The sequence below is a fragment of the Theropithecus gelada genome, chromosome 5 (genome assembly GCF_003255815.1).
Source record: "Theropithecus gelada isolate Dixy chromosome 5, Tgel_1.0, whole genome shotgun sequence".
NCBI lineage: Eukaryota > Metazoa > Chordata > Mammalia > Primates > Cercopithecidae > Theropithecus > Theropithecus gelada.
The window spans coordinates 160,639,336-160,663,018 of record NC_037672.1 but is presented as its reverse complement, the minus strand read 5'-3'; the positions used below and the strand labels follow the sequence as shown (position 1 = coordinate 160,663,018).

The window sequence follows — 23,683 nt, the reverse complement described above, 5'->3', positions numbered from 1 at the left end:
AGCTAAGGCAGGAGGATCATTGAAGCCAGGAGTTTGAGGCTAGCCTAGGCAACATAGCAAGACCCTGAATATTCTTCTTTTTATTTTCTTTTTTATTTTTAAGACAGGGTCTCACTCTGTCACTCGTACTGGAGTGCAGTGGTGCCATCTTGGCTCACTGCAACCTCCGCCTCCCAGGCTCAAGAAATTCTCCTGCCTCAGTCTCCTGAGTAGCTGGGATTACAGACGTGCACCACTACCACCTGAATAATTTTTTTTTTTTTTTAATTGTAGTAGATACGGGGTTTTACCATGTTGGTCAGGCTGGTCTCGAATGCCTGATCTCAAATGATCCACCCACCTTGGTCTCCCAAAGTGCTGGGATTACAGGCATGAGCCTCTGTGCCCGGCCAACCCTGACTCTTAACATATATATACATATATGTGTGTGTGTGTGTGTATATGTACACAGACACATACACATATGTATATGTATGTATGGGGATAATACAATATTTCAGTTAGTGCTTATCCCATATTAAGGGGATTTTATTTCTATTTTCTTATTTTAATCTAAATCCTTTCAGTCTATTGCCTAATAATTAAAATAAATAATTCCATTCATTGTAGTCAAGTAATTTTTATTGTAGCACTCCATAGATACAGGTGTTTTTAGGAAGATTATTTTGACAGACTCATAGAGACATAGTACCTTAACTCTCTAAAACATGTTTAGGAGATCTGGAGTTCTGGAGGAACAAACCAGCAGGATAAATAGTATATCCTCTAAGTTTCATTAATCACCCATCCCTTCATTTTAGAACATACAAAACAATCTAATTGTAATAGTTATTATGGTAAGAAGTTTACAAAAAAAAAATCTAGCAAACTTGTCTCCTTAATGAAAAGACAAATATGCAATCAAGCCAACTAGAATGCAAGCCATTGATTTATAAATTCAATGAGAAAGATTCACCCAGAACTGAAGTGACTTTTAAACACACATTTTTAAGCAAACAGTGACAATTATACATATTAATTGGAAAGTAAATTCAGGTAATCTACTACTCCTCAGAAAATATCAACACTGACTATTAAAATTGGGGGGAACGTAAAGAAAATGAACGTTAATAAAAAAGAACCAACTCTTTATTGTCTGTATTAAAAGAAAAAAAAAGAATGTGTAAGTCTGTCTTTTCCCCTGGGGAGCAACAGAAACCTAAAATCAGGTCTCAAATTACCTTCCAGAGAAAGGAGAAAATAAGTCCAATCACTGGCACTGCCACATATTTATGAGCACCTGCGTACTTAAGCTCAGTTAAATGTGTTGAGTAATGTATCCAAATACAAAGTCACGTTACTAATTGTTTGTCATCTTGGCTCAGAGATCAGGAATTTTGCCTAACCATACAATCACTGAAGAATGAGGCAGCATTAGCATTGCAGGAGTGGAGATGGAGGTTTGTGAGATGTCCACAAAAATAGTAACACAACGTCTCCATTGGTGGACAGAAGACATACGTGTTACATTGACCTTCAGTTCAACATCCTGAGAAGTTATACCCAGTGCCCATCAAAACAAAGAAATTAGGAAAGTCTGACTAATATTTAACTCCAACATAGATAAACCAACTTTCTTCTTTGTCTCATTAATCTCTAGCACCAGTCTGAAGAAGATAAAACCTAACAATAAGAAGAAATGAGATAAATGGAAATCAAAGAGAACAAGACTAACATAGAAAGTTGCCTTTTGTAATTCTTTAGTACTGCTAAATATATCCATCAGATTTGTGTTCCTTAACAAATGTTCTACTCCTCTTAGAACTTCAGAAAGGAACATTCTGTTCCTCGCATATAAATATTTGCTTTGCATTGAACTTAAATATATTTATTAACTCCTGTATAAACACAGGAATTAATATCTTCTTTGTAACTTCCTACTTCTGGTCTTATATGTGGTAATTACAGAGTAGATGCTTGATTTTCAGAACAAATACATCCCAAGATATTCTGAATATCACAAGAGTTCATTTCCCTTAGAAACTTATTTTTTTCCCTGAAAATAGCCATAATTTTTTATACTATTATTAGTCACAATAACTAAATTATAGGAAGTGTACTAACTTTAGTTCTTCTTTTTTCCCTCATATAGTATTCTTATTTGAGCTCCCTATGTTCTGTCAATCAAAATCAAACTGTCATTTTATTCTGGAAAAGTGACAGATTTTATAAAGTAACAACTTTGGTATTAAATGTTCTTTAGCTTCTGATAGCAGACACTATTTAGAAATTAGCATGTAAGAAATGTAAGAATGACATATTGTAACATTAAGTAAATGTATTATATTTGCCAGATGTTAAAAATGACTTTAGAGACAACAGAGACTGCACTTATAGGTTGACATGAAAATGAAGTTTTATGTTAAAATCATAAAAAAACAGAATTTAGAAGTGAAGGAAGTGTGAAAACTGAGACTAATATTATGAAGTCTTTTTTTAATTCTTTATCTCATTGCCCATTTTTAACCCCTTGGTGTTTGAAATGGAAAATAAATATTCTCTTTGCGATAGATAATATTTCAATAACCAAAAGGTGGCCTTAACCAATAACTGGCCCAACTTTAAATTATTACCCTAAAGATAAATACATTAACTAATCTAAAATTAAAACTTTGCTATGACTTAAAGTGTCAATAATACTGTATAAGAATCCAATTTATGCAGTCACTTAGGCATGAAGTTGGCAATTCATCTAACTTGGTGGACATAATAGAATGGATCAGACTGGTAAATAAGATGTAGTTGGTTTGCTGATTTTTTTTTTTTTTTGTATGACATGATAGAAATATGATTGGGTGTACTTTAAAATTTTTCCAAGCTAAAAGTATCCATGGCTATCGTCCATAGTATTGAAATTTGTTAACTTTTTTTTTTTTTTTTTCGAGATGGAGTCTCGCTCTGTCGTCCAGGCTGGAGTGCAGTGGCCCGATCTCAGCTCACTGCAAGCTCCCCCTCCCGGGTTCATGCCATTCTCTTGCCTCAGCCTCCCGAGTAGCTGGGACTACAGGCGCCTGTCACCAGGCCCGGCTAATTTTTTGTATTTTTAGCGCGGGCGGGGTTTCACCGTGTTAGCCAGGATGGTCTCGATCTCCTGACCTCGTGATCCACCTGTCTCGGCCTCCCAAAATGCTGGGATTGCAGGCATGAGCCACCGCGCCTGACCTAAAATTTGATATCTTAACTGTCCTTTTATCTTTGCACTTGTGTGGTCCTTAGAAGTTTCTTCTGATAGCTCTTAGCCCTGACTATGTGTATATCTTTAACCAACTTCCTTATCATGATTTGCCACCGCACATTTTTGATAGAATCTTCACTATGCATAAGAAGTTGTCTGACTTTAACTCCACACTTACCTAGTCACATGGATATACCTTCATGGAAGCATATTACTGGACATATAAAACTCTGAACTCATTTAACTCCTTATTGACAATCCTGTTGAGAGACACAGTATTTATAGTATATTATCTGATGTCCAGCTTTTTCTGCTGTACTCTAACATTGATTCCTGAACTAAGCTAGATAGCAAAGAGAACTCTAGATCCCACAGTTTGTTCTCCTGTATAGCTGCTTTTTAATGTGTAATCATCTAACCTAGTAAATCTAGGTCTTCTTGCTTCCAATTTAAGTCCAATCTCAACCTGGAATCTCATATTAAAAATGCAATTCCTATTCTGAAAGCACTGGCAAACTCTTTGATGAAGGTTTTCTTGGAGTGGTCTGTGAGATGAGGGCAGGGATGAAGATGAAGTTGGAATCAAGGCCAAAGAACATGGCATAAGAATTCCTAAAGATACACTTTTCTCATCTCCATCCCCTAACTCTTCACCAACACAATAGCTGTTCGTCTTTGTTGCATCCACAAAACTCTGAAAACTGATCACAGCTACCAGTCTCACTCTGTCCATATTTCTTCTCCTTATTAGATCTTACTTTCTTTTCAAACTTTTCATTTGTAGAGAAATGTATTCCACCTCTCTTTCTTCCCGTAGTATACTCTGTCTGAAAAACCAAATAGTATAACAAAGACCTGGTAGACAAGCAGGGAAGATTTTTTAAAAGAGGTGGGGAAGGGAGCTAAGCATAATTTATAATGAACAGAACAAAAACGTCCCAACACACATGTTCATTACTATTTTCTGAAGGCATAATGTCAAAGTAAAAATTTTTCTGTTACACTGAATTTTATTTTGATAGTATGCCTTCAAAATATAATAATGGACATGTGTTGGAAACTCCTTGCTTTACACATTATAAAAATCATGTTGAACACAAATGTTTATCACTGTTTCTCTCAAAGAATCACACAAAGATAAAACTTCTCTCTGGTCACAGTACCAGCAATGTGCTTCTTCTAATTATCCAGCTTGTTTTTATATTATGGACAGTTCAACTCACATAATTATTTGTATCAAGGACTATAAAAATTAGAACTTAATATGGATTACTGTTTCAGCTATGTACTCAAAGAAATAAATCTCATCTTTCCTGCTCTGATTTTCTGTGTCCCATTTGTGGTTAAATACACATAAAGTAAAATTTACCATCTTAACCAGTTACAGTTAAGTAGTAAGTACATTCACATTGTTGTGCAATCAAATTCCAGAACACTTCTCCTCTTGAAAAACTGAAACTCTATACCCATTAAACTCCCCATCCCCCACTGCCCTCCAGTCTCTGGGAACTCTCATTTTCTCTATATATAAATTCAGTTACACTAGGTATCTTATATAAGTATTATCATAGCCTTATATGTGACTTTTTGTGAATGGTTTATTTTGTTTATCATAATGCCTTGAAGTTTCAACAATGTTGATGCATGTAACAAGATTTCTATTCTTTTTAAGACTAATAAATATTATATTATGTGTGTATAGATGATACAGATACACATATACGTACACATACCTCATTTTGTTTATCCATTCATCCTTCGACGGACAATGGGTTGCTTTCACCTTTTGGCTATTGTGAATGACGTTGCAATGAACATGAATGTACAAATATCTGTTAGAAATCCTGCTTTTAATTCTTTTGGAGTGGAATTACTCAGAAGTGGAATTATTTTCCTTTCTTGTGTTGCTATGTGGAAATATCTGAGGCTGGGTAATTTAAAAGAAAAGTAATTTGATTGACTCTTGGTTCTCTAGCTGCCACACACTTTTAAACATACCTGTACAGGAAGCATGACACCAGCATGTTCTCAGCTTCTGTCGAGGGCCTCAGGAAACTTTCAATCATAACAGTAGGCAAAGCAGGCATTAGTACTCACATGGTGAGAGCTGGAGCAAAAGAGAGAGGGAGGGTAGCTGCCACACACTTTTAAACAACTCATTCATCATCAAGACGATGGGACTAAGCCATTCATGAGGAATCCCCTCCATGATCCATACACCTTTCACCAGCCCCACCTCCAACACTCGGATTACATTTCAACATGAGATTTGTAGTGGACAAATATTCAAACCATATCATAGAGTAATTCTACCTATATTTTCCAGAGTAACCGCACCATACATTCCCACCAACAGTGCACAAGGGTTCCAATTTCTCCACATCCTCACCAAGACTTGTTATTTTCTGCTTTCTTGATAGTAGCCATCTTAATGGGTGTGAGATATCTCATTGTGGTTTTGATTTGCATTTCCCTAATTGTTAGTGATGTTCAACATCTTTTCATGTGTTTTTGGCCATTTGTGTATCTTCTTTGGAGAAATGTCTATACGGTCCTTTGGCCATTTGCAATAATTAACATAATTTGTAAATATTTTCTATTTATGTAGGTTGGCTTTTCATCCTGTTGTATCCTTTGATGCACAGTTTTTAAAAATTTTGATATAGTCTGGTTGATCTCTTTACCTGTGCTGCCCATGCTTTTGGTATCACATGTAAGAAATCATTGCCAAATCCAATGTCATACAGTTTTTCCTTATGTTTTCTTCTAGGAGTTTCTTAAATATATTGTTAATTAAACTTTGTCTTGTATTGTTTGTGTCTGTGTATTGTTTATATTTATGTAAGTTGTATATTCCCTGAAACTTATTCTTAGGCAAAATTCAGAAGAGGTATACAGATAGGTTTTCTAAATTATCTATTTTTTGGCACTGTTCCTGAAATACTCAAACCAGTAGACAATCTTGTCACATTATAAGAATGTCTTGGCCTGGCGCTGTGGCTCATACCTGTAATCCTAGCACTTTGGGAGGCCGAGGCAGAAAGATCACCTGAGGTCAGGAATTCAAGACCAGCCTGGCCAACATGGTGAAACCCCATCCCTACTAAAAATAAAGACATTAGCTAGGTGTGGTGGCAGGCGCCTGTAATCCAAGCTACTTGGGAGGCTGAGGCAGGAGAGTCACTTGAACCTGTGAGGCGCAGGTTGCAGAGCTGAGATCGCACCACCGCACTCCAGCCTGGGAGACAGAGACTCCATCTCAAAAAAAAAAAAAAAAAAAAGGTCCTGCAACTTATTTTATGTGGCATATTTAAATCTTCATAAATATATTTTATTCTAGTTTAAGATATACCTAATAAGTTTCATGTTTCAGAAAGTTCAGCTTTGAAAAACAACTTAGCAAAGTAGCTAAGTTAAATCATTTGATATTCTATGAAACTGGGAATCACTCCTGTAGCACATAATGTTTCAAAACCACAGACACCTACATTTCTCTCCACAACATACAACATGTATGGATAAAAATATCATTTTTCTTTATTCTCCCTTTCCTTCTCTCTTTTCTATTCTTCCATTTTCCTTCTTTCTTTTCCTCTTTCCTTGCTTTTCTTCTGGCCGTCTCAACTTTTTTTCTTTACAGCTTTTTCTCCACTACCAATTTTGTTCTTTTTTGTATTCATCTTTCTCTTCATTTCTCTCTTCTCTCCCTTTTTCTTTTGTTCTTCTAATTTTTAATGTTTCCTGTATTATACTCTACAACAGATACTAATAATATCTCACTTTGAACATAGAAATATGTTTTGCTTCTATAGCTTCCAGTCTGTTTTTGCTCACCACAATCCATTTTGCACACTGTAGCCAAATTAAACTTTATTCTTATCAAATTTATTTAGGAGAGATTTAAAGTATTTTAAGTAGAATGGATAGGACAATAGACCATTTCCCTTTAAATCGCTCAAGCCAATGAGTTTTGATTAAAACTCTGCCACAATTAAGACACAGAACATTTCTATCAACTGCCCCAAAATTCTCTGGAACCTTATGGAATCTATCCATCTCTCTTTCCACCTCTGCCCTCAGCAACTGCTAATCTGCTTCATGGCACTCTAGATTGTTTGAATTTCATAAATAGAATGATGCTGTATATACTCTTGTAACTGGCTTCTTTCACTTAGCATAAGTATTTTGATATTCTTCTATGTTTTTGCATATCTCAATAGTCTTTTTTTTATTGTTGAGTAGTATTTTATTGTGTGAATATACCACATTTTGTTTTATCAATTTACTGTTGAAGATCTTGGTTATTTATAGTTTGGGCCTATTGTAAATAAACTGCCATCTATGAACATTCACGTATGAATCGTGGTGTGGGTAGACATACAATATAATTTTTCTTAGGTAAGTATATAAAAGAATGATTAGGTTCTATGGTAGGTGTATTTAACTTTATGTGAAACTGCGAAATTATTTCCTCCAACAATGTACAAAACTTTCAGTTGCTCTGCATCCTTTCCAGTACTTGATATTGCCATGATTTTAATTGTAGCTCTTCTAATGGTTATATACTGGTATGTCATTGTGGCTGTAATTTGCATTTCACTGATGATTAATTACTTGAGGCACTTTTTATATACTCATTAGAAATGCATTTTTTAATTATATTTTAAGTTCTGGGATACATGTGCAGAGCGTGCAGATTTGTTACAGAGCTATATATGTGCCATGGTGGTTTGCTGCACCCATCAATCCATCACCCACGTTAGGTATTTCGCCTAATGTTATCCCTCCCCTAGTCCCCTCAGATTCTGGATATTAGCCCTTTGTCAGATAGATAGGTTGCAAAAATTTTCTCCCATTCTGTAGGTTGCCTGTTCACTCTGATGATAGTTTATTCTGCTGTGCAGAGACTCTTTAGTTTAATTAGATCCCATTTGTCTATTTTGGCTTTTGTTGCCATTGCTTTTGGTATTTTAGTCATGAAGTCTTTGCACATGCCTATGTCCTGAATGGTATTGCCTAAGTTTTCTTCTAGGATTTTTATGGTTTTAGGTCTTACATTTAAATCTTAATTCATCTTGAGTTAATTTTTGTATAAGGTATGAAAAAGGGATCTGATTTCAGCTTTCAGCATATGGCTAACTAGTTTTCCCAACACCATTTATTACATAGGAAAACCTTTCCCCATTGCTTGTTTTTGTCAGGTTTGCCAAAGATCAAATTGTTGTAGATGTGTGGCATTATTTCTGAGGCCTCTATTCTGTTCCATTGGTCTATATACCTGTTTTAGTACCAGTATCATGCTGTTTTGGTTACTGTAGCCTTGTAGTATAGTTTGAAGTCAAGTAACATGATGCCTCCAGCTTTGTTCTTTTGCTTAGGATTGTCTACATGGGCTCTTTTTTGGTTTCATATGAAACTTAAAGTAGTTTTCTTTTTCTAATTCTGTGAAGAAAGTCATTGGTAGGTTGATGGAGATAGCACTGAATCTATAAATTACTTTGGGCAGTATGGCCATTTTCACAATATTGATTCTTCCTACCCATAAGCATGGAATATTTTTCCATTTGTTTGTGTCCTCTCTGATTTCCTTGAGTAGTGGTTTGTAGTTATCCTCGAAGAGGTCCTTTACATCCCTTGTAAGTTGTATTCCTAGGTATTTTATTCTCTTCATAGCAGTTGTGAATGGGAGTTCACTCATGATTTGGCTCTCTGTCTGTTACTGGTGTATTAGAATGCTTGTGATTTTTGCACATTGATTTTGTATCCTGAGACTTTGCTGAAGTTGCTTATCAGCTTAAGAAGATTTTGGGCTGAGATTATGGGGTTTTCTAAATATACAACAATGTCATCTGCAAACAGAGACAATTTGACTTCCTCTTTTCCTAACTGAATACCTTTATTTCTTTCTCTTGCCTGATGGCCATGGCCAGAGCTTCCAATACTATGTTGAATAGGAGTGGTAAGAGAGGGCATCCTTGTCTTGTACTGGTTTTCAAAGAGAATGCTTCCAGCTTTTGCCCATTCAGTATGATATCGGCTGTGGGTTTGTCATAAATAGCTCTTATTATTTTGAGATACGTTCCATCAATGCCTAGTTTATTGAGAGTTTTTAGCATGAAGGGGTGTTGAATTTTATCGAAGGCCTTTTCTGCCTCTGTTGGGATAATCATGTGATTTTTGTTGTTGGTTCTGTTTATGTGATGGATTACATATATATTTAAATGGATACTCAAATCTTTAGAGCATTTTTATTAGGTTGTCTGTTTATTATTGAATTATAAGTGTGTAAGAGTTATTTCTGTATTTTGGGTACAAAGTATTTATTTAATGTGCACTTTGCATTTTCTCCTTTATAGTATCTTTCAAAGAACAATTTTTTTAATTTTTATATTGCCTAATTTATCAACGGTTTATTTTATCATTTGTGCTCTTTGTGTCTCATCTAGAAAATCTTTTCTACTCCAAGATCACAAAGATTTTTCCTGTGTTTTCTTCTAGAAGTTTTTTAGTTTTAGCTTTTGTGTTTAGTTTATGAATCATTTCAAGTAAATTTTTAACATCTGGCAAGGTGAGGGTTGAGATTCATTTTCTTGCATGTGGCTATGTGTTTATTCTAGCACCATCTTTAAAAAAAGGAATGTTCCTTTCCCCATTAAATTGTCTTTCAGCTTTGTAGTAATTAATTGACCATAATTGTGTGGATCTATTTCTGGACACTCTATTCTCCCACTGCTGAGTTAGTATGTATTTTATGGTTTTAGTGCTATTATAAATTAAATTTTTAGGTTTTTTTTTTTTCCTATAGACTACTCTTTTTAAAGAACACTTGTCATCATCTTTATCTCCAAGTCAGAACCCTTCACTGATTACATATCAAATAAGGTTGAACAATACTTAACCTGACATCTAAGGCCCAGCATTTTCTAAAATCTTTCTTAACCAATTTGTCACACACATTCTTTGTTTCTGAAAAAATTACTTACTCACTGCTCCAAATGTATACTCTAAACTAATATAAGGTAGAAAGAGGGTCAAGTGTGGGGTGCGAGAATAGGGTATATATGTGAATTAATAAGCAGTAAAGGGCTATGCTATAGAAGAAAGAGTTTAGACATTAAGCAGATTCTGTGTGACTTTGGAGATCAAACTAGGAGTAGTGCAAGAAACCACAAAGAAATTGAGTCCAATAAAATACTAGGATGATAAAATACTGACTTCAGTAAAATACTAGGAGCATTCTAAAAATGCAAGAGATGTTCTCAGATGATAGTGAATTTCCTGTCATTGGCCTCAAGCAGAGGCCAAATGACCACTTATTGAAAATATTATAAATGAGATAATAGTATAATTATAAATGGAATAATAGTATCAGATGAGGTTTAGACCAGGTCATCTTTATAAACTTCCATCTAGTCCTGAGATTGCATAAGTACATGCTAAAAATTTATCTTTTTTAGTCATTAAATATATTTTTCACAACCAAAAAGCCTCTTTCAGATCATTTTTGGCCTATTTCCGTTCCCTAGAACTAGGTTTGGTTTGGTTTGGTTTGGTTTGAGATGGAGTCACATTCTGTTGCCAAGATGAAGTGCAGTGGCATGATCTCGCTCACTACAACCTCCACCTCCCAGGTTCAAGCAATTCCCCTGCCTCACCCTCCCGAGTAGCTGAGACTACAGGTGCACACCACCACACCAGGGTAATTTTTTGTATTTTAGTAGAGATGGGGTTTCACCATGTTGGCCAGAATGGTCTCGATCTCCCGACCTCATGATCCACCCGCTTCAGCCTCCCAAAGTGCTGCAATTACAGGCATGAACCACAGTGCCACAGAACTAGTTTTAATATTTCTTTTAATACCTAATTCTTGAACCTGTTACTCATGAACTATCACAGATATTAATGGGGCTTTAAAAAAAGAAGCTTCTGCAGCAGCATTTCCCATCTGAAGTTCTAAAATCATTCTTCATAGAGTATAATTAATGTATTACTAAATAAGAGAAGCCATTTGTAAATGATTATGCATGATTATTCTTTGTCACAATCATAAATTATATATTGGGTTCTCCTAGTGGATTGGATCTAAACTGGTCAGGGCACCAGGCAGCCACCACTTTAGAATCTTTTGAAACCATAATTAATTTTCAAAATGCCAAGGCCAATTGGCAATAGTTAACACTGCCCCTAGAGCACAATCATGGCCTAGATGCCACTAAGACAAGTTGCCTTGTGTTGTCTATAAATGGATTCTCAGAAAACCTAATTTGAAATTACTGCCTTTAATTATACTGCTGATATAAATAACTTTGATAAAATTAGTGCAGCTGGCCTCCTGTTTGTTTTTCCCATTTGAATGCACTGTACAATGTAATCATCTGAAATAAACATCCATTACAAAGAATGCTTCATTTCAAAGAACATATTATCCTGCTCATCCAGCCAATTGTTATTTTTCCCTTCCCAGCCCCATTTCAATCTCACACCTATTAAAGGGATGAACAAATTACCAAGCTCTCGTAATGTACCAACTAGTGAATTAAAACAATACATTGCTGCTGAATAGGGCCATGTATTTAAAAGACACTAATTCATTTTGTCCTCAATTACAGTGTTTTCTTTTTAAACAGACCCTTGCAGCTTCAAAATTGTTAAAGGATATACTCTTCTCCACATAATAAAAGTATGGTATTTCCTAAATAGAAATTCGTATTTTACCAAGAAAGCTGAAGATACAACTTTCGTTTGATGTGGTTTTTGACTCTGAAGTCCAAAGAAAGAGCCTCATGACTTATATAAAACTTTGGACTGAGTTCATTTGTTTTGTTACAGTGTAGAATTGCGACTTCTACAGAGGAGAGTGGAGCCCTTTCTTTTTCGTTCGCTGTGATGCGATTGTTGTCTCTATCTCTACTGCAATCAGGATAGGATTTACCAAGGTCAGTTCAACTTGGTTCAACTATTACCAAGTTCAGTTCAACTCAATTCTGCTATTACCACACTCCATTCAACCGCACAAGTCTTTCTTAGCTACCTGCTACACATAAGACACTAGGAAGATTTCCAAAATGAGTATGACTGTGGCCTTTTTTTCTCAAAGTGGTAGTGAAGCACAAAAGAAGATTAACTATAAAACATTGTGGCAATTTGGAAATGGTTAGACAGTAATACAGGTGATAAAATAAGTGCTAGAGCAAAATTAACACCATAGTAGAAGTTGAAAAGGGCCCATGGAGTTAAAGAAAAATGGGTATACATAAAGCTAGGAAGCATCACTGGACCTTGAGAGAAATTCCAAGAGTATGCTCTTACTGTTTTCTCTATAGAGTAAAGGCATAAAAATAAAAGAAGGGGTATGTTTCAGAATAGAAAATGAGCTAGGTTTTGCTGGAATCCTGGAATTTGAAAGAATTGCTGAAGTTAATACCAGAAAAGTAGATGGGATCCAGAATATAGAGGCTCTAAAATCCCAAACTGGTCTTTTTGTATTTAATTTGTTAGATAAGAAGAAACCACTGAAGCCTTTTGACAAAGGAAAGGAAATGACTGGGGTTGTAACTTCAGAGGATGAATCTCAAAGCTCTGAGATCTTCAGTACAGATAAAAAAGGAGAAAAGTTGAAGGCAATGAGAACTGTGAGAATAATATTTTCCTATTTCTCAACAATTAAATGCATTGAATTGAAAGAAGGGCCAGGTTCTGGAGCTGGATCTGTTTGCAGTGAGACTGAGGTTGGACACTAGACCTACAACTAGGACACTCAGGTAATGGGGAATACATAAAGCTTCAAGAGCACAGGAGATAGTCCAGGCCATTAGGTGTGATGGCAACAGTCAACCAATTTATATTCCAAATGTACAGCACAAGCCCTGCCCTGTGGACCTGAGGACCTCATCTCACCCTAATCCTCTAGTGTCTAAGTTTATGTGCTCACAGAAGCAGAACCTGGGACAAAAACTTTTACAAGTAGTTTATTTGGGACATGTTTTCTAGGCAGTAGGAGTGAGAGAGAAAAAGCAGTGAGACAGTAAAGGAGGAGAAGTCAATAAAAGGGTATAGTGCAGCAGTCACTGATGTGGCAACAGGGCTTGATTGAGCAGAATCTTCTAAGAAATGTAAAGAAGGTCTCCAAGAATTGACCACTTGAAGGAATGTGTTGGCGCATTTATCCGCCAATGCCTGACCTTTCTTGGTTGAGGATTGCCTGGGAATTACACCTCTCCACTTGGGGCTACACTTGTACACAGGGTTTCATGGAGCATTCTTGGTTGATAGTTGGTGCAGCTGAACTTGCCATTCTCTTTCATAGACGTTTCCAAGGCAGTTAACCAAAGCCTTGGAACAGTTAACAACTGAACAGCCTTATAATTACCATTGGCCCTTCCTACACATATTTTTGGGCTACTGCATGCTTCCCCACCCACTTGTACCTCATCCAACCCAGTAACTGTGATGTTACAGTTCACGAGGCATTATCACCACCCCATTCACCAACAGCAAAGGGTTCCTGGTATGCCTGACCATGAGTGATCTAGCTCCTAAATTCTGTCTTGTGGATCTGCTTTCTGGCACTATTTCTGGTATCAACTGCCTCTCTGTCCAGTTTGGGTTCTCCTCAAAGCATTACTTGTGACAAGACTGTTGGTGCAGGTAGGGGATTTAGGAACTAGCCCCAGGATTATAAATGAATGGGTAGGGAAAAGGAGACAAGGATGAGGAAAAAAGTTAATTTAAGGGTTCATTTTCAAGACAGTAATGAAATTAGTAAGGAGTTTAGTAATCAGTTACTTCCATTGTAACTAATGAAGTTAATTGATTCCAAAGGGAAGCCTGAGAAATATCCAAAGTATCTCTCAGAATTTTCCACCTGAAAGTCAATGAGATGGATCTCTTATCCACAAGCTCTCAGACCCCATTATTGAGATTTGTCCCTAGAAGTGTTAACGCCCTCCCATTTAGGCTTGTGCAAGACACGTGGATTCTCATGGAATCAGGAATAAAAAGTAGAAGATAAGTGGCACTCATACAATGTAGGACATTGTCACCATAACATTATTTGACATTTACAAAGAACTGTTCACCAGTGCTGCAGCTGATACAAGAAGTGGACTGAGAAGATGTGACCCAGGGTGCCAGAGACAACTGCCTGAATCTGTTTCTCTAGCTGCCAGAATGCCTACATTTTACTAGGAAGCCTGAGTACTATCATGTATCCTCACCTCCTTTACGTAATGGTCCCTAATCATTACCCAGGGAGATGGTCCTTGCTCTCAGAACTAGCTTTATCATCTCCTGATCCCAGTGCTTCAGTCTGCACTGCTGACAAAACTTCTCTTGGATCTTGTCTATATTACTAGGAATGCATGGCAATTTCTGTTGAAAAATGGGAGGTGACATGGGCTGCTACTTCAAACCAGATTTCCTGCCTCGCCCTCCCTGATGACAGTCATTATTCCAACTCTGTTTCCAACTGTATGTTTCAACAGGAAATGTCTCCTGGCTGAGCTTGTCCTCTGCACACCAGTGTAGCGCCACTTGCTGGCTTTCTAGGGCCTCTCAAGACAGGCTAGATTCTGCATTTTTAGTTGCATCTTCCCTATTTGAACTGCTAAAAGGGCCTAGCCTTGCTCTAAGCCACTCCCCTAATGGTGTGAATTGTCAAAGGAAGACTTGGCTTCCCCTTTTTGAGAAGATGTTCAGTTCCTTCCAAACTCTGGTGTGCCAAAAGGAGCATTAGGTGACTTGCCGTGCCGCCCTCTTTCACGTTTAGCTGTCTAGCCTGAGTCTTCCTTTAAAATTATAGACTCGGCATCAAGATAACTTTCTCCTACAACTAAATATTTTAGTCAGCCCACAGTGCAGATGTCTGCTACATGGAATTACTTAGGAATGTTACATGACCCTCAGTGGGTAGTGTGGTAAACTTTGCACAACATAAGGAAGGAAAGCATGTGATTTTCTAAAAGTGATCTCAGTCTTTTCTTATTGAGCTCCTATTACTGTAGATGTGGGAAATGCTTGATTTTTTTTTTTTTCAAAAGATCTGTTTCCACCAGTTTAGAAGCTAATCACGTTCAGTATTTTAGGATTTCTTCTCATTCCCCTTCCATTTTCTGACACACTGGAGCAGCGACTTCTGTTTAGAGTTCTGCCCTCCAGGTTTTTCCCAGACCTGTTGCTAGGGTGCTCCTGGCTGGCGGACCTGGTGGCCAGCTCTCTTGTCATAGTCAAGCCAGGTCCTGGCCTTCCAGCCCATTTCATCTGTCACTGACAATGCCAAGTGTCTTGGCCGGGTAGTGTTTTCTGTGGCTTTCTGTTATAAAGTCACATTAACTTTAACTCTGGTGACCCCTGGTTACTTTCCCAGGCAAGCAATCTCAGCTGCCTTTTACACAACCCAGAAAGGCAGAAGAAAATGTGTAGATTTTCTAAACCCCCATCAGGCTGGGGGACGGGGGGAACTATCTCAGGTCCATCTGCCTCAGTCACTCCTACCCTAAAACACTGGTGCCACAATAGGCACTGCCAATGCTGGCTGAGAAGCTGGCCTGAAAGGCACATAGTCCTCCCAGGAAGGAAGGAACAAGAGTCAGGCTCTTAGTTTTCCCCCCAGAAATATCCTGGTGAGTCTTCCTGATACCTTTCTCTACGCTGACACCCTCTGCCCAAACCACATTCAACCCAGAGTGGATAAATGGAGACTAAAGGCAGTGGAATTTCACTCTTTGTTTTTCTCCTCCTGTCCTGCTCTTTAGCAGCAAGTGGTGGTAAGCAGAGACCCAGTCTTCCTGTATGCTGCAAATTTTTCTTCAGTCATGCCTTCTGTCTCCTTTTGCTATAGATTGTAGTAAAATTATACCCAGAACTCCAAGATCTTTTATAGAAATATAAAGCAAAAATTGAGAATTTAGAAAACATAGTTTTCTTTGTTTAAAAAAATCAAGCTTTCACAAATATTCTCTCACTGAAATCTCAGGGGATAAAAACCTAATACAAAATTCTAAGTAGGATAGGATCTCCTTTAATCTAACTAAACCGGTGGTTCCTAACTCTGGATGGACGTCACAGTCACTGGAGCAGCTTTTAAGGATACTAACATCCAGGTGCTGTGCCGCAGGTCCAATCCTCAGAGATTTGAGGATCAACCTGGGCAAAGGTATTTTTTAAAAACTTCCCAGCAATTCTGATTTTTAGCCAGGATTGAGAGTTACTGGTCTGAGACTGTTATATGTCTTCCTTCTGAACAGAATACCATTGAGTTCATGTGTGGGGAGAAAAAATGACTTACTAAGAATTAGTAAAAAGAATTATAGTATTTCAAGAATAGTGTCCTATTACAACTCTTAGACACTCTACAAAACAGTTATCAGATCAATGATTTCATGCTATTATCCTCACAATCCTTTTATGTTGATGTTATTATTGACTACCTTTAATTGAAAGGTGAAGTGGAACTCAAAGACTTTAAGCAAAGAGTTTATCACTTAAATAATGGAGAACAAAACACAAATCTTGTTTCTTGATGTTAGTAGTTGTCATTTATGACATCATCAACATAACCAAGGACTTACTTTTCTCATTATTAAATAAGAAATTTTAAACATTACGAAATATATAGCCTGAGAAATAAAGATTTCCAATGATCCCACCTCACAGACATAATCACTGCTAATGGCTAGATGTGTACCATTCCAAATTTTTTCTGTGCATACACAAACAGTTATCAATAAAGCACTATTTACCCTAACAAGATGACACTATATACAATTTTGAAACTTGATTTTTCTCCTAAAAATATATTCTATAAGTGTGTGTGTGTGTGTGTGTGTGTCTGTGTCTGTGTGTGTGTGTGTGTGTGTGTGGTGTACCTCATTCTTTTTATGGCTTATGTATTTCATTGTAAATAATTAATTAACACGGGTAGTTTCCAACCTCTTGCTATTACAGATAATGCTGTAATGAACAATCTTGTAAATACATCTTTGTACAATTGTACAAATTGTAAAAATGTTTCAGCAAAATTAATTCCCGTAAGTAGAATTTCCAACTTTAATGGCATATAATTTTTTTTTTTTTTTTGAGACAGAGTCTTGCTCTGTCACCCAGGCTGGAGTGCCGTGGTGCAATCTCAGCTCATTGCAGCCTCCGCCTCCTGGATTCAAGCAATTCTCCTGCCTCAGCCTCCTGAGTAGCTGGGATTACAGGTGTGTGTCACCACGACCAGCTAATTTTTGTATTTTTAGTAGACACTGTGTTTCACCATGTTGGTTGGGCTGGTCTCAAACTCCTGACCTCGTGATTCACCTGCCTTGCCCTCCCAAAGTGCTGGGATTACAGCACTTTTTTTATTTTAATAGACTTTATCAAATATCTCTCCAAATAAGTTGTACCAATTTACAGTTACTTCAACAATATATAGCAATGCATGGCTTCCCCACCTCGGTTACACTGGGTATTATCAATCTCTTTAAAATGTGCTGATCTGATAAGTTAACATGGAAACCATTGTTAATTGAATTTACATTTATCTGTTTATTGAGATTGATCATCTTTTTACACAGGGCTTTTGGCCATATATAATTCCCTTGCTGTGAACTACTTACCTGTTTTGCTCATTTTTCTGTAAAACTGATCAACTTTTCCTTCTTGATCTGTGAAAGATCTCGAAATACTAGAGAAATTAGCTATTTGGCTATCATATAGGTAATAAAATATGGCATTATTTATGAATTCTGGTTTGTCCAGGATGGTTTTGGTATATGGGTGTGTGTGTTTCCTTTTTATAAATTAGAAGTTTTTATTTTTTTAATCATCATATTTATCTGTGTTTTCCTATATTACATTTTGTTTTACATCATCATAAGTAAAGGAATTTTTCTGCCATATTATAAGCATTAATTAAATATAAATTTTTTTCATACTTTGATGGTTTTTTTTTCTATATTTAAATCTTGCATTTGCCTAAACTTTACTGTAAGCAGTAGACTCAGGTTTGCATTCCTCCAAATGACTAGTCATTTTTTCAACACCATTTTTTTAATAACCTACCTTTTCCCACTGACTAGAAATGCAACTTTGTCTGTACCGAGAAACAGAAAGATACATATAGACAGATAGATTCCTAGCCTCTCAGTTCTGTTCTAATGATGTGTCTTTCCCTGTGCCACGTTCATATTCTGTTAATTTCTAGAATCATACTACATTTAGATGTCTGGTAAAAGTACTCTCATTTCTGGAACCTACTGAGTTTTATTAAATAATTTTCCTGGATCTTTTCTCCTGTGTCACTTTTTCAGTTGAGCTTTCAAAGTATTTTTACCATATTTTAAAATAAAACAACCTGTTGGGATTCGATTGCTCAAACTATCCCTTTTCTCTATCCTCACTGCATCCTGAATATATGGAATCCTAACTCTGCTCTTTGCTTTCAGCCAACCCTGAACCTTCCAATTCTCAGCTGCCAAAGTGAGCTTTCTAGTACCCAGATTTAATCAGTTCTATTTGCTGCTGAATACTTGCAGTAACTTTTCATTCTTTTCAGGATGCAACCCAACATGTCAATGTAACATTCAAAACCTCCATCTACTTTTTCATCTTGACTATGTACCACTTCTTACCTCACTCAGCACCTTTCTCCCAGTCATTACAAACTTTCTGTAGATCCCATACCAAGACGTCTTCTCTCTACTGTGTCTTTTGACACATCCTTGTCCTTGCCTGGACTGCCATCCCCCACTTGACTCACACTCACCTTGTGTTGGACAGGCGTCTCCTTCTCTGGCAAGCTGACATTAAATCCCTGTTCTACTCTACGTTAGATGTGCTTTCTTCATCAGAACCCCATTATTGGGCACTATCAGGTTACACCAGACTGTATGAGTTTCCATTTGTTTTCATCCTCACAAATTCTGGTGAATTTTGTTTTGTTACTTTTGTGTGTGTGTGTGTGTGTGTGTTTTAAGACAGGGGTCTCACTATGTTGCCTAGGCTAGCTTCAAACACCTTGGCTCAAGGAAGCCTCCACCACATCCTCCCAAGTAGCTCAGACTACAAGCATTCACCACCATGCCCATTTGCTATATTTTTGATAATAGACATCCTAAGGATAGTGAGATAATAGCTCACTGTGGCTTTGATTTGCAGTTCTCTAATTATAGTGATATTGAGCACTTTTTCATATATGTATTGGTCATTTGTATGTCTTATTTTGAGAAATGTCTATTCAAATCATTTTCCCATTTTACAATCAGATTCTTATTATTATTGCTGTTAAGCTGTTTAGGTTCCTTGTATATTCTGTATATTAGTTCCTCATTGGATGTATGGTTTGCAAATATTTTCTCCCATTCTACAGACTGTCTCTTCACTACATTGATTGTTTTCTTTGTTGTGCAGAGGAAACAATCATTTGCACAAGCAAGGAGAAAGCTTTGCTTTTTAGTTTGATGTAGTCACATTTGTCTATTTTGTTTTTTGTTGTCTGTGCTTTTGAAGTCTTTCCCACAAAATCTTTTCTAAAAGATCAATGTCCTGAAACAATTGTTCCATGTTTATTCTAATAGTCTTTTAGTTTTGGGTCTATATTTAAGTCTTTAATTCATTTTGAGTTGATTTTTATATATAGTGAAAGATAGAAGTCTAATTTCATTCTTCTATATATGGATATCAAGTTTACTAAGCATTGTTTACTGAAGAAGATGTCCTTTTTCCAATGTGAGTTCTTGGCACCTTTGTTGAAAATCAGTTGGCTATAAATACATGGATAATTTCTGAATTCCCTGTTATGTTCCATGGCTCTGTGTGTCTGTTTTTATACCAATGCCATGCTCTTTTGATTACTATGACTTTGTAGTACATTTTGAAGTCAAGTAGTATGATGCCTCTAGCTTAGTTCTTTTTGCTCAACATCGCTTTGGTTATTTTGGCTCTTTTGTGGTTCTGTGTGAATTTGGGTATTGTTTTTTCTATTTCTTCGGATAATTTCCTTGATATTTTGGTAGAGTTTGCATTGAAACTGTAGATGGCTTTGGATAGTATGGTCATTTCAACAATATTAATTCTTCCATTCTATGAGCACAGAATCTTTTCATTTTTTAATTCCTCTTCAATTTATTTCATTACTGTTTTGTAGTTTTCGTTGTAGAGATCTTTCACCTTCTTAGTTAAATTTATTCCTAAGTGGGGTTTTTTTTGGTCACCATTATAAATGTGATTTCTTTTTTGATTTCTTTCTCATCTACTTTGTTTCGGTGGGGTTTGGAAATACTATTGACTTTTGTATGTTGATGTGTATCCTGCAAATTTACTCAATCTGTTTATCAGTTCCAAGAGTTTTTTTGGTGGTGTCTTTAGGTCTCTTAACAAATGGTTTCCTCTACCTTGAATATTTTTAATCTTTTTAAATAATTCCTATTTGCCTCTTAAGATTAGCTGAATCGTTACCTCCTTATTAATTTCCTGTAACTAGTGTCATAGGGATCCCCCCTCCCACCTCCTGGGACCTAATCTGCTGCAACATGGCACCATTTTGAGAGCAGAGCCACTACCAGAATACATCATGACCTGGGACCCAGTAGTCTCTGCATCTGCATTTCCCTGGGGCTTTGTCATCTTAAGTTCTAGAGGTTAGAAACGAAATAGGGATCCCACTGGGCTAAAATCAACATGTTAGTAGGGCTGAATTCCTTCTGGAAACTCTAGAACTCATTTTCTAGCCTTTTTAAGCTTCCCCATGCCACCTTCCTCGGGGTTCCCTTTTTTCACCTTGAAAGCCATCAGTGTAGTATCTTCCCTCCTTTCTTACCTCTATTCATATTCTTCATCTTCTCTCTCTGACCTTAACTCTACTGCCTCCCTCTCATAAGGATCCTAATGATTGCATTGGGTTTACCAGTATAATTTGCATAAATCTCCTTAACTCAAGATAGTTAACTTAATCACATCTGCAGAGTCCCTTTTACCATAAAAGGTAAAATATTTACTATCCAAAGATTAGGATGTTGAGATCTTTGGGGGACCATTATTTAGCCTACTATACCTTCTCTTCAAATATTATCTGATCTCTTGAGTTAGCATTTGTTCCTCATTCTCTGGATTTCAGAATAGTGAGTATGTATTTCTAATATGAGAATTTTTAGAATGACTTTGAAATTGGGGTAATGTTTCTACCTTTACTGTTATTTTCTTGGTGATGAAATTGTGCGTTTCGTCTATGCAGTCAAGCAGGCCTGAATCTGGACCCAGATCTCCACAGATAGTGGAACCAAATACGGGGTCCAGATCTCAGCTTTACCACCTATTAGTAAGAAGCAGCACCAATTTTTCAGTTTCTTCAACTGTAACATGTATGTAGTGATAGTATTTACTACAAAGATTTATTGTGAGTATTAATGAATATATGGAAATGACTTAGAACAGTGATAAGCACATATTATCCACTCAAAACTGTTAGTTATTATTACTTTCCACTTATGAGACTATTGTAGGATTAAAGAGACAGTAAATAAAGTTACAGCACAACGTCTGGAACACAGAAAATTATCCCTACATTCTAGGTTTTTATTTATCATCATGATCTATGTTAAACACAACAGGTTAAAGTCAAATAGAATGAAGAAAATATTGTGTTTCAAAGGTAGGACTTTAGTGAAATGCACTCAACTTTATGCTAATAATCTGATGTTTCAGGCATTCTTACTCTCAGACTTAGTGTGGTTATAGGGTTAAAGATATGAAAGGTCAGTAGTGTTGCAAGGGATATATTTTATTAGTTTCATTAATGAAATTTTAATAGCAATAAATTCAGGCTTTTAAATGTTACAAAGTATTTTCAAATATCTTATCTCATGGGGCCTTGATGTTAGCTTCAGAAAGTATCTAACAACCTAATAGCTATTTGATTAGACTCCTCAGACTGTTAATATCCTTGTCACAGAATCGTTCTTTAGTCCTTATGTCATAGGGTCTTCAAGTATCATTCATTTGTTTCCAAAGCAAATTGAGCTATTTCACTCAAATGATTACAGTAAATAGAATAGAAACTTGTGGAATCATCTTCCTCTCTCGTAAATGAAGTAACAACGAAATAGCACAGCGTCTCAGCTGTTCCAGGTTCCTCAAATAAGTTTTACTTTTGCAAAACGAACCTCTAACTTCCTATATTCTCTGTTCTGCATTATAAGCAACATGACCAGCAGCCACGTTTGTTGTAATTTTTTAAATATGTGGAAAAAAAGCAAGATATCAACCATGTATTACCTTAACCAAGATGCCAAATTATCTAACTTGTTTCTCCAGGCAAGCAGCCCAACAACAGGGACAGCTCCCCGGAGCCAGTCAAGGTTGTCTGTCTGTCCATCCACTCAGGACATCTGCAGGTAAGTGCTGAACAAATTATCTTAATCAATATTCTTTGGATCAGTATTTGTATTCTTGATTTTTGTTCTGAGAATGTGTGTCTCTTGCTTCTGCTTTACATGGTCCATAGAAAATTTATACTGGCTATTTTTTTTCCATTTAGTTCATTTTCTTCAATTGTTCTTTATTTATCTACTTCTGGTCCATGCTGTCATTTTCATCATTCTCTCTCTCTGTTTTTCCATGGTTTTCCTCTCCATTCCCATTTCCCATCCTTTGCCTGCTGCTCTGTCTAGATCTGCCATCTTGCATGACATGTCAGAAGAGTCATTTGAGTATTGCACCCCTGTCGTGGTGCTGAGCCCTGCTAGGAAGGAGTTTGGTAAGAAATCAGTAAAACAAAGACCTAGGAGGAGGAGAAAAGCCTCTGAGAGATATGAGCATGCTGCAGAAGAACAAATAAGAGGAAGAAAAAATGACTTTCACCTTCAAATCTCAAGCCCCAGATGGAGGGAGCTTTACACAGATTCTTCAGATTCATCTTCCACAGATGAGAGTCGTTGGATTCAGGCAAAAAGAAGAGCCCAGGTTAAATTCAGACTGTCAAGAAGAAGGAGGAGAAATAATAATAAGCCATGTGAAAACTTAGCTGGGTCTTCCACTCCTAATGGAATTGAGCTTGTTGATCTGGGATCCAAAGGTAAAGAGCAACAAGAGCTGATCGAATGTGAGAGCTGCTCTTTAAGTCTCCGCAGAGGAAAAGGTACAAGGTGCCAAGAATGCAGCACTTCTCTGACTCAAGGATCCTCTGAAATTAAGAGATCCTCAAGGAATCATGAGAAGAGCAACGGTAGATATCACCACAGAGATCCTCAGCTCTTGCAAAGTCTTAGGAAAAATGAAATAATAAAGAAGACATTTTCCGAAACAGATTCCAGCACTGAAATGCTGGGAGTTCCAGAAGGCAGCAAGGACATGAATGATGCAGGGCTCCAGGTGAATAACCCTGTTCGGAAGCCTCCTGCCACCTATGACGATGGGTCTGATAATTTAGAAGTATGCAGGTCAGTCACTGTAGAGAAAGACTTGATGTCATCCAAATATGGTTCTTTTTGC

The 23,683-nt window shown here is 36.8% G+C and overlaps 1 protein-coding gene across 2 annotated transcripts in view; it reads left to right on the top strand.

Annotated features, from left to right (window-relative positions):
• Positions 1-23,683, top strand: part of MARCH1 (membrane associated ring-CH-type finger 1) — an 826,141-nt gene that overhangs the window by 709,396 nt on the left and 93,062 nt on the right. Inside the window, exons 3-4 of one of the 2 annotated variants that reach the window (XM_025386159.1) lie at positions 22,508-22,587; positions 22,864-23,631. In XM_025386159.1, coding sequence (XP_025241944.1) covers positions 22,883-23,631 — 749 coding nt within the window. In that variant the 5' untranslated portion in view covers positions 22,508-22,587; positions 22,864-22,882. The remainder of the gene's footprint in view (positions 1-22,507; positions 22,588-22,863; positions 23,632-23,683) is intronic. The other variant, XM_025386160.1, reaches the window with a different exon arrangement.